Here is a 12,329-nt window from a genome sequence, read left to right as displayed (position 1 = left end):
AATTTGACCTTTGAGACTTTAAGAAAATCGATAACCTGCTGTCATGAAATCTATCGCCTATGGCTCCCTCTTTGTGACTTTTGCTAAAAATACTGTCCAAATTGGACATTCTAATATAATTTAAATAACAATATTGCATAAGGAAATAAAGTTGTAAATGCTTACTTCCTGGAATGGCCATGACTGATCAAACTGACTGTCATTTATGTTGCCTGTATGCTTTTGATCTTTTAGATTGCTGTGTGTATAATGTTGTTGCAGTAGCCCCACAGAACAAGCCTTTGGTTGGGCGAAGCCTGCAATAGTAGTCTGAAGGCCTACCTTAGGGCCTACCTTGTAGTCATGTTGTAGCTGTCTGAGTCATGAATAGAGTTTGGTACCAAAAGGTAGCAGGCACCAGTTACTATACAACCAGTAACATTACCTACCAGACCGAATCGCAACACAGATTAAGGTCTTCAATTTTGGTTCTGCCTGTTACACTCACTCTGTTGGCTCATTAGCAACCTAGCTAATGTTAAACTCGGTCAAAATGCTGAAAGCGAATCTGTCTAAAGTGTGGCTGTATTTTGCCCAGAAGGATTCAAACAATGGTACATGCCTTTGCAATAAAACAGATGTCGTCATTTGCTCATTGTTTTAGGTAGACTACTGGTTCAGGTTTAAAAAGTATTGTTTTATAGCAGGGGTATAATTCATTTAAAATGAATTAATTCATCCCTAGTCATGTAATAATATCATGTGGGGTTTTCATGTGAAATGACAGAGAAATATATATTTCAGAAATATAAATGAGTTTCCCACAAATATTATACAACTGTAAAAGCAATAGTTTTCATTGTTTTGGCACTTATTAGTTAGTAAGCAAGCTTCCACATGATGAACCAAAGATGGCGACTGAAAAGCTTTTTTAAAAAATTGTGCACTTCCTTATCCTTATATGTCCATTTTGTGTGTGCATCCAAGTATCCTGAAAGCGGTTGGGTGCTTTCAAGATCCGATGTTGTCATAGGCTGCTATAGCTAAATGTCCAATGGGGAGAATTATTGATTGTGGTACTGGAGCATTTGTGATGATGTAAATACCTGCAGGAAAAAGGAGAAACATGAAATCACCCAAGTTTAGGGCTTTGTTGTGTGGATGTTTGAAGTCTGTTAACATGAGGTCAGAAGGTACAGAAGTTAATGTTCTAAAAGTCAGTGGTCATTTTGGTTATTTCTGTAGGGAACCCAAAAAAGTGCCAAACGTGGTGCTGGTAAATGGTAAATGGACTGCATTTATATAGCGCTTTTATCCAAAGCGCTTTACAATTGATGCCTCTCATTCGCCAGAGCAGTTAGGGGTTAGGGGTTAGGTGTCTTGCTCAAGGACACTTCGACATGCCCAGGGCGGGGTTTGAACCGGCAACCCTCCAACTGCCAGACAATCGGTCTTACCTCCTGAGCTATGTCGCCCCTGCTCTGTGCTCTGTAGGTATGGGGCATGCCTTGCCAAGGTGTAACATGGCAGATGGCATACCTGCCATCTTAATGCGGCCCGTAACAGCCGAGTGTAGCCCACATGGCTGTATGCATGGAAATGGTGCGTCCATACACCTGCAGTGTAATGTAGCTGGGCCTGATTCGGGACAGAATTGAAGTGCAAGCACACTTGAATCATGTCACCCAATCACCGGCTTTGAGTGGGAAGGTTATAATATCGGTCAGAGTTGGTGAGTGGATTTGTTCAGCTAACATTTTAGTTTATAAAATTGTGAATTATTACTAACGTTAGCTATGGTTTTGTTTAATTGTGGTGATGCTCTTATGTTGCAGTGAACAATGCAAGGGTTGAATGTTGTTTAGCTAACAGTGCCTAACATTAGTCCTAGAATCTTAACATTACTTTCATTACTTTCATTATCTAGTATGATTAGCTTTCATTATCTAGTAGACATAGACATAGCAGACAAAACTGCTCTTATCTACAATGTAGCTTTTTCAGGAAAACAGCAACTGTCAGCAAGAAATAGTGTTGACAAAATGCTGTTGGATATATACACATGTTATCTGGTATTTGCTATATATAATTGCATTTAATTATAAACATTTTGGTCTAGTTTCATACATAAACATAATATGTACCAGGACTGATAAATGGCAACTTGGCCACCCTTTATGCCTTTATGCAGTATGTGGGCCAGGCCTGGGCCAGCTGTACATTTGTTTTTTGCATTCAGTGTACAGCGTATGGGCTGGGCCAGGCCAGACCTTTCGAAATACCCAATTTTGTGTATGTGGTATTTCAAAAAATTACAGTATGTGCACCAGAATTGGGCCACAACTGTTCACTTTTTGCTGAAAAACTGATCAGACCAGATCATGCCCATGTATCTTTTATATGAAAGTTAGGCTGTACGTGGACCAGGCTTGACCTGAGGGCCCAAGCGTATATTGGGATAGAAGAAAGCCAGCTTTGTAGCCAAGACAATCTACTTGTCTTGCCACTAACGTTATCCATTCTCCATTTTCCGTTGCCCTGCCTCTAAAAAAGAAACACTGAAAACATGCCTGCCATACTGCACATGCCAGCTCCCCTCCCTCACTATGTGGACTGACAGAAAAACTAATAGGGAAAAGTGCTTATTTCCTATCTTGGTGTAGGCTGGTTTTTGTTCCAACCAGTTGCAAATCCAATAGTTTAACAAGCTGTTATTTTAGGTGCTTTCTGTTTAGAGGGTTTATTTACCCTATAAAGATTAAAATTTTCTTGTTCATATTGTGCTTATTGTGTTATATTGCAAACAATTGCATAAAAAGAGGTAAAACTTATAATTAAAAACTGAGGTGAATCAATAGGCTCTTAACTGGTGAAAGTATGGACAGCTGGCCATGGAAACCAACCATTGGGAAGATAATGAATTCAAAGACAAAGAAAATGATGAGTCAAATCGGCATTGTCTTAAGTTTAAGAGAAGAATTATGCATGAAATTAAACACATGTTCAACAACCTAATTAGGAGCCTATTGACTTACCTTTGTTTTTCATTTGATCAAAAAAGTTACGTCTTTTTATGTAATTGTTTGCAGTGTAGCACAATATCAACATGGCATGCAAAGCTAAGCAAAAAGCTGACAATTTTTTATTGACCAAGTCATTGAGAACTGTCATGGAGAACACACTTATAACACGGTGACAATAGTGTCAGCAGCTCACTCACCGGCCACCCAGACAGCACACTCAGAAGAGTGACATAGGGCCGATGCAGACGCTCTGCTTTCCGTCTGTGGTTGGTAGTCGTGTCGTGGAGGTAGTTTGCCCTTTGGGAATTTGTCACAGCTACGTTGCTTGAAAAGAAGCAACTCTGCTACAGAAAAGCAAAAGTAACTAACAAAGCATTGTATCGAGCATCAAAGACAACAGATATTTTGCACAGGCATATAAAAAAATTACTTGTAATGTTTTTCCTTTTTGTTCCAAACTCAAATGTCTTAGGTTTTACTCTAAAAATCAATGTTTTTCTTTGCAATATTTATTTAGTTGCTCTCAATCAGAAATGTTTGTTTTTTTTTACAACTGGTGTGCAGAAGAGCATCTGAAGACTGGTAAAATATTGCCTGGTTTGAAGAATTTTGATTTCTGCTGCAACATGCAGATGGTTGGGTTAAAATTAGAGGTAAACAGCATGAATCCATGGATGCATCCTGCCTTATGTCAATGGTGCAGGCTGGTGGTGGTAGTGTAATGGCATGGGGAAAGTTATCTCGGCACACATTTGGCCCCTTAATACCAAACAAGCATCTTTTGAATGCCACAGCATACATAAGCATTGTTTCTGACCATATGCGTTTCTTAATAGCCTCAGTCTACCATTTTTTAAATGGATATTTCTAGCAGGATAAACGTGCCTTGTCATGAAGCACACATCATCTCAAGCTGGTTCTACGAACATGACAGTGACCTGTTCACTCCAGTGACCTGCACTGTCCCCAGGTATCCGTCCAATCGAGCACTTTTGGGAACCTATCGAGTCAGCATGGACCAAAATCCCTAAGGAATATTTTCAGCGCCTTGTTGAATCCATGCCACCAAGAATTCAAGTTGTTTTTTAGGTAAAAGGGGTTGCTACTTGGTACTAGATAGGTCTACTTAATAAAATGCTCTGTGAGTGTATATTCATAATTTATATGTTTGTGCAGCTGTACTGTTTGTTGCAGAGGTGCAAGTAACAAACTAGTTATAATGTCATGTTTAACAGAAGGAAGAAGGACACTTGAGCTAGCCTCTGACATGATCGCATGGCATCACTTGTGGGTGTGTCTTCTATTTTTGACACACTGTGTTCATTAAATGTTGTCTGGAGTTTAATATTGTGTTGTCATTGTCCACAACCCTGACTAGGAATATATGGTTCAGAAAATGGAAAGATGGGTTACTTTCGTGCAAAAAGGCAAGTGTGCAAGACTCAACTTTTGGCTTTAAGGAAAACGCTACAGTTTTACTCCATAGTCTGTGAGAGGAACTGAGCACTTTGCAAGTTTGTGAAGTGAGTTAATCGCCATGTGTGGTCGTACGCCACAAATAAATCCATTGTAGCTAAACTAAATTACATAGTTTCCTTTTTTCTAGTGCTTTGTCTCGCTGTATCGTGGTAGCAGTGTTACATGTAAGTGGAGAGTATTTTGTTTATATGATATATGGAATACAAATATTAAAAATATATCCGTGACACTGTCAAATAATTATTTTTAAGTGTGTGGAACCATATAATGCAACTTTCCCTGGGCAAAGTGCCACATGGTTATATCATAACATTATTATTGTGATACTAATGCTGATTTACTGTGACACAATAACATTACATGTAAAATCAAAAATCAATGTTGAAATCTTTTTAAACATTAAAAACAAAAGTGACTAAGTCTCTGTATCTGTTGTACTCTGCAAACAAAATCACAAATACAGTGTCACATAAATGTTTCACATGATCACATGTTGTAATATGTGTCATACATGGTAACACCTCACCTATATACCACACATTTCCACATATTTAATGTTTCATGTTATAATATTTAACATGCATGTTCATCACATCACATGTTGTCACATTTATTTCACAAACCCTATAATTTTAACACATCAGATTTTTAGATGCACAATGCTTGGATTGATCCATGAGCTCTAGTGAGCAAAAGCAAGCTAAAATAGCAAAAATACATTCCTAACAGAAAAAGTATATTTTCACACCCTTGAATGCCCCTATAACAGCCACTGTAAAGCTGACAGGACATCACAAACCTCTCTAAATATCTAGAATATTTTAATTGAACTATTCACTTGGTAATAGCACCCCTTTCAGGAATGTTTAAATGGACCTGCTTCATCAAAGAAGAATGCCTCGCTGAGTTTTTTTTCTCAATTTGCCTGTTGATCATTATGTAACAGCAATGCACCCACTCCCCCACTCCCCCACCCCCACAGCATCTCCCAAATCTTCACCTCCCCCAGCCCTCCACATCTCCCCCTCTCCCACCCCCACCCAACCCCTGACCCCGCAGCAATCTCTCAACCCTCATTATAATTCATTTACATTACCTTTACATTAAGACTATTTTAATGACACATTTGTTCTGATTTGCTTGCTTGTTTGTTTTTATTCTTGTTTATTTATCAGATGGCTATTTCCACCATAGGCAGAACGAGTGTCGTTTCAGCTCCAGAGACCTGCAAGACGTCGAGCTCATTATCAGATACAGCTTCAATAAATTAGAGTATATCAGATACAACAGCACTCTGAATAAATTTATTGGCTACACTGAACATGGAGTGAAAAATGCAGAGAGATGGAATCAAGACGGATTTGCAGAACAAACACATCCTTATTTGGATAGTTATTGCAGGCGTAGTGCTGAATTGTCCTTTAACACCATACTGGATAAGTCAGGTGAGTAGTTATAAAAGTGATAAAAATACAAATATGTTCAGAAGCTTAAACTTGGAAGTTACTAACAGGGAGACTATTGATAAAAAATGATTGGTAAAAATAATTTCTGTTTTTGGTTGACAAAATGTAAATACGTTAAATGAAACCATGTATGTATTGTGTATCCTTATGTAAAGGCAAATGTTGATGAGTGTTAAAGGCATGAAATAATGCCTTTGAAGCAGACTATGATTAAGCATATGGACATGATGTACCATATTGAGTGTTTGTGAACCACTTGAGGGAATGCATAAAAATACACAACAATGAATTTTGTTACAATTTAAAAAATGCCTCCAAGAATAAACTACAATCAGAATGTTGGGCATATTAGTTGCATTGCAGGTGTGCAGTAAATACGTACATGTAAATATGCATGTAAATACATGTACAACATTTCAATATTCCCCATCCCTATGAACAACAAATATTCCTTCACCTGTTGAAGATTGATCTTCATGCTTAATTTTTCTGTGCAACTTTCTCAAAACTTTTTTCACTCCAAGGTCTCTATAGATATAGGTATTACAACCATATTTGCAGATATGCATGAGAGAAATTTCACTTTTTAGAAATACAATTGCAAGAAGACATTCAGCTCAGCCTAACAATACACGCCATGTTCTACTCAAAAAGGAAGCCCATCATCCTTGTTAATGTTTCAAATAGGTTATTTAAACTGAAAACATTTCTTCAATAGGAGACCTGATTCTGTATTTTATGATGGACTCTCAGTCATGGACATACTGTACTGTATATAAAATGTATTATTTGTACTGTACGTCAAATAATACATTTTATGAAAAAAACATTTTATAAAATTATGAGCGTGATTGAAATGGGAAATTGCATAATAGGGTATGAGGAAAGGGAAATAAAACGTGTATGTGTATGTTTGTTTTCAGTTGAACCCACCATCAAAGTCAAATCTGCCATACATGGTAGTCATAAACACACCTCCATGCTCGTGTGCAGTGCCTATGACTTCTACCCCAGAGGAATCAAAATGACCTGGCTGAGAGATGGAGTGGAAGTAACATCTGATGTGACCACCACAGAGGAGCTGGCTAATGGAAACTGGTACTATCAGATCCACTCTCATCTGGAGTACACACCCAAATCAGGAGAGCAAATCTCCTGCAAGGTGGAGCATGCAAGTCTCCCGAAAGGCAAAGAGGTCAAGTGGGGTAAGACAATTATTTGTAAGGCAATGTACAGGTGTTTTTCATAGCTTTTTAACACACTGTGTATTATGTAACCAACACGATTCAAATCAGGAATAAGAACTCTTGGCTGAAGGAAAATATTGTTTTTTCAGACCCCACCATGTCTGAAGTAAAGAGAAACAAGGTGATCATTGGGGCCTCTGGCCTGGTGTTGGGGCTGATAATCACTATTGCTGGAGTGGTCTATTACAAGAAGAAATCCACTGGTAAGAAGCAAGCTGTCAATCACCTATTACCATTGAGCATACCATGCTAATCTGTTATATCTGATGAGGATTATTTTAAGTATATGTTGAAATATAAACAGTTTCACTGAATACACTTTATAATGGGTTTCACTGGGGAATTATAATCACTAGGGCCAGTGAGTGTAAAGTTTTCTGCCAATTTCTGGGCTCTTGATTCAAATAAAAAATACCTTCCCTGACTGAAAAAGGTTTTACTGTGGCATGCAAATGGCCACCTATACTCCTTATATTGCTTATATTATTATATTATACTGCTATACTTACTGGGCCTAGTGATTATGATTCCCTAGTGAAGCTCATTATAAAGTACAATTGGCATGGTAATACTATTTTAGACAAGATATTTAGGCTCTGAACAATTTTTCCCCAGAGTTCACAAAGCAATACACAAGCTTATGCATTGGTGCACATATACATGGTGTGTACCCATTAGGAATAAGCATATGGCTGTGTCATGCACTGAGCTTTGCCTTTGCCTTGGAGCAAGACGTTTGCATGATTCCTCTTCTAATGTGAATTATTTTGACTGAACTATTTTTATATTACCATTATTGTTCTTAGTATTAATGCTGTTATTGTTATTACTATTAATGTTGCAGCAGTAGACCAGTAGTGTGTCTGCTTTTGGATGATGATAAGGATGATGATACGAAATAAATTAATAATGATTTTATTAATGAGATAATCCCCTTAATCTCTTTATTTTACTCTTAATTTCATTTTAAGGTGACGAAGCTAGTGATGTTGACTATGAAGACGAGAATTTTATTAGTTTATTTATGACAAATTTAGTGATGGTAAAAGCCGACATTAAAAAGATTTATCAACAGATTCAATCTGAAATTGTGGTGCGTTACTATGCATTTTTAGTATAGTTTGATATAACCTACTTGCTATAAGCACTTAAATTAGCCTGTGTGATGAGACTGGGCATTATTCCATCACAGACGACAAGAATTTAGACAATCGCATAGTAATTATTTTATTAGTTTATTTTCCTGGTATATATAACATTTTATTGAATAGGTTTACTGAGCTGATAATTTATTGTCTCTAGCAGCTCTGGCTTACAATTCAAGATACACACCCCACAATGCACTGGCTTTAACGAAATTGCTCTGTATTCCCTTTGTATTTTCCCTTTGACCACACTGTGCATGTTATGTTTGAAGATCAGGAAAAATGGCAGCCGCAGAACTAAAGATGACAGTTAAAGGCTGTGTCTCAAGTAGTCCACTTAGTTCCCTATGGACTAAGTGGACTAACCATTTCTGAAAAATGGCTGACACACTCGTTAGTCCACTGTGTAATGAAGTAGTAGCTCACTTGAGACACAGCCAAAGACATAGAACAAGATATACTCTTTGCTACAGCTACACTACGTCTGTGGTGCATTGTGGCATTCAGCATCTCTCATCTAAATGCATTGTGCCCAGTTATTCTTTGTACTGATTTTTATGCCTCCCTATGCATTTTATCAATGAGTCATTTGAAGTTAGGTGTAGGCCCAGATTGTAGAAAATATTATTAATTGAATAAGATTTTTAGTAATTTAGTAATTTAATAAAATAACTGGGTAGAAAAAGAAACCGTTAATCAGTTATTAATTGTGTTGTATATGTTTTTGATGAACAGGGAGAATTCTGGTCCCATCAAATTAAGGTAAGATTCTGTTGTTCTTGTGACTGTGATTTTGACGAGGATGATTATTCCACTGGTAGTTATGATGAAAGTATTTATTTGTAATCATCTTACGGACTACTAGTAGCATTTAAAGTGATTGTAAAGTGGCTGAAAATAGTTGAAATAGCCATTAATTGTCACAGAGGAATATATCCACTACACATCCACCAAATATCTATTCAAAGTCAATTATCAATTATTGTCAATTATTATAACAACGCATGTTTCAAATCAGGCATAAAATCTGTATTGAAAAAAAACTCAGGAATGTATGGGCATTGTCAGGAGCACCCGGCCACCCCACTGTGCTCCTCCCAAAGGTCCCACCCACAAGTAAACAAACATTCATCAGACATATGCAAATGGTATCTCCAATGCTCAACAGCACCAAATGCAATTTGTAAAATTTCCCAAAAATTCTGTGCCATTCCAGTCCATGTAAGAATTCAGCCATTTAACCTAGATTCTGTGATTCTGTCTGTGATTTCCACAAAATGGGAGATATGAAATATTCAATAATTTCTACTGAACTTCTCAATATTAAAAAATATTTTCCAGAGCATGCTTTGGTACAAATGAACTTTGTACCAAAAATAAAATGTGAATGTACATTTCTGCACTGAAGTAACTTTAACATTCAATGTTCTGCACTATTCATAGACGGCTGGTTCTTGTGGTTAACATTAGTATATAGCCTATTTTAGTATATAGGCTAAGGTTACAAAAAACACTTGATAAGAATGTTCTGTACTTTTATTGTTAGACGTATTAAAAGATGCTTTGTGATGAGTCTGTTAAATAGTTTCATTTTTAAGATGAGACAATTGAAGTTGTCTCAGCTTTTCTTTCTTTGTTAGCTTTGAGATATATATATATATATATATATATATATATATATATATATATATATAAGCTGTAAATAGTATGATTAATTGATTGTTAAATTTTCCAAAATATTTATCCATTGTTTAATGTGTAGTAATGTTGACAAATTAGAAGATTAGAAGATCTCACCTGAATGCTAGTAATAATGTAAGTCTTATACAGTTTATTGTAAGCATAGATATATGAAAAAAAAGAAACAAACAAAAGCTTTATTTCTGTTATTTATTTGCAATTTTACAAGAAATGTGCCAGTAAAGTACCTGAACTTCATTTTACAAGTCTGAAACTTTATTGGAGCTGTTCGCTCTCTGCTAACTCATACAAATGAACCTCTGAAGGGAGCATAATATTCCATCTATTTTGATGGAATACGGGGGGACAACGATTCTCTATGGCAAAGGAGTGTTTCGCTCAGACCCAAAGAGACTGTTTGGGAAACTGTGGGAGGAAATATTCAATAAGATTAAAACTCCTGGGTACACGCACCCATTGTCCTATGAGTTATTTGCAAGCTTTAAGCTGCATATGGGAATTGGATTTCATCCCGTCCTGAGACTCAAAATATCTACACAATGGCATCTTGGTGGCCAGTCAGGGCAAAGATGTGCATTTTCACTCGAATTTGCATACAGCAGCTACTTAAGCGACATCCCAGCCTGCAGACTTTTTTCAAGACAGATTTTCAGCAAAGAAAAGATAGGGCCTGCAGAGCTGTGTGAGTGAGAAGATGAGTAGTGAACATGTCCTCGAGCTGCAGAACCCCTTTAGCCTGAAACTTCCACTACAGTGAAAGGCGCGTAAGAAATCGCTGGTGCCTTAGCTGGAAGCCTGTCCCAGGAAAGCTGGACGTAGTGCTGCACAGACAGGCACATAGGAGTTGGTTGTACACCATAATTTGTGTCCCACCTGTAGACTGGGGCCACCAGCTGGTTAACAGGCAGTGAAGGAGGAGAGGCCCAGGGGAGCTCCACTCTGGCCATCAAGATTGGCCATCAAGCTGCCGTTGTGTAATGATCTTTTCAGTGTCAAGATTGAATGTAATCCAATTTCCATATGCAGCTTAAAGCAAAGCTAATAAGGACAGAGAACATTTATTGGCTGTTACGGCAGGTCCTTCATGACATCATGAAGCACCTGGACCCAATAGTAATAATAAAGTAAGAACGCAGTAATAAATTGAACTCCACCAATTCAGTCCCCACATAGAAACTGATGAAAATGATTAGACTGATATAAGTCAATATTGCAATGCAATTGATTTCTCCTACTGTTGCTAATATGTAATACATACCAGACCTGGGTCAAATATGTATTTGTTTTGGATTCAAATACTTTTCTATGTTTTACTGATCTTGTCTGGTGTATTGGAACCAATGAAATACCCTCAACAAGTGCAAACCCCACCTTCTGGTCGTATTGGCAGGCTCAATTATACCAGGCAAGATCAACAGAACACAGAAAAGTATTTGAATCCAAAACAAATATGTATTTGACCCAGGTCTGATACATACCACAATAACCCCATACAATGTAGTCTGAAGCCATTCACGGATTTACCTTTACAGTCACTTTAATGTTGTCATGCATATTGTACAATGATATGATGCACTTTCAATTTACATTTCGGTTTGCAATTGATTTTTTATTGGTAACTTAAATATGTAGAACTAACTAGCTATATGATTTCTTTGAAATTTCTAGATGCTTAATAATCATAAGGAAGTGGATCATGAGGATGGACTTAAAACCATAGGCTACATTTGAGATCTCAATAATATGTTGATACATTCAATGTTGCGTTGCTTTGATTGGACATAGATTAAGATGTTTTTTGGAGTGTGGGAACAACTTTTCTTCCCTATTTTAATATATCAAATCATTTAAAGGGTAGCAGGGCATTGCTTCACAAATTCTTGTCATCTGCATTACACAATATAACATAATATTGCATGCCATTCTGTGTTAATTAATACTGTACTAATGTTTAATAAGTTGTTGAATCCTTTATGTTGTATTTTACTGGTCTATTTTCATATATCAACTGTTTGCTGTAAGCTTAATTGTTTTTTTCTTTTAGTAGTGTCTTCAATGGTATTGACTACTCTGTTCATGTAGCAAATTTTTTCACATTTTCAAAGAAACGACTGTTGTTTACCTATAAATTTTAAATGACAAATGTAAAATTCCTCATAGAACTTTCTGATTTGATATTTGAAGTCCTATAATCAGTTGTATGAGTTATGTATGCTTAAGAAATCCATTACAGTTCATAATGGCAATGCTGTAATAAATAATAAAATTAAATAAAATAAATATAAAAAT

General features: G+C 36.7%; 1 protein-coding gene and 1 long non-coding RNA gene across 2 annotated transcripts in view; one reads left to right on the top strand and one right to left on the bottom strand.

Annotated features, from left to right (window-relative positions):
• The window catches only part of LOC118231342, a 17,716-nt gene extending 12,425 nt beyond the window's left edge, over positions 1-5,291 (bottom strand). The window contains exons 1-2 of the long non-coding RNA XR_004766042.1: positions 5,277-5,291; positions 4,372-4,376 (exon numbers count right to left, since the gene is read on the bottom strand). This is a non-coding gene — a long non-coding RNA (uncharacterized LOC118231342). The remainder of the gene's footprint in view (positions 1-4,371; positions 4,377-5,276) is intronic.
• LOC118231311 (H-2 class II histocompatibility antigen, E-S beta chain-like) overlaps positions 1-12,329 on the top strand; it is a 14,125-nt gene extending 1,796 nt beyond the window's left edge. The window contains exons 2-6 of the mRNA XM_035425009.1: positions 5,657-5,926; positions 6,871-7,152; positions 7,284-7,397; positions 9,075-9,101; positions 11,709-12,329. Coding sequence (XP_035280900.1) covers positions 5,657-5,926; positions 6,871-7,152; positions 7,284-7,397; positions 9,075-9,100 — 692 coding nt within the window. The 3' untranslated portion in view covers position 9,101; positions 11,709-12,329. The remainder of the gene's footprint in view (positions 1-5,656; positions 5,927-6,870; positions 7,153-7,283; positions 7,398-9,074; positions 9,102-11,708) is intronic.

Source organism: Anguilla anguilla, chromosome 1 (assembly GCF_013347855.1).
Source record: "Anguilla anguilla isolate fAngAng1 chromosome 1, fAngAng1.pri, whole genome shotgun sequence".
NCBI classification, from domain to species: Eukaryota; Metazoa; Chordata; class Actinopteri; order Anguilliformes; family Anguillidae; genus Anguilla; species Anguilla anguilla.
This window is presented reverse-complemented; position numbering and strand designations above follow the sequence as displayed.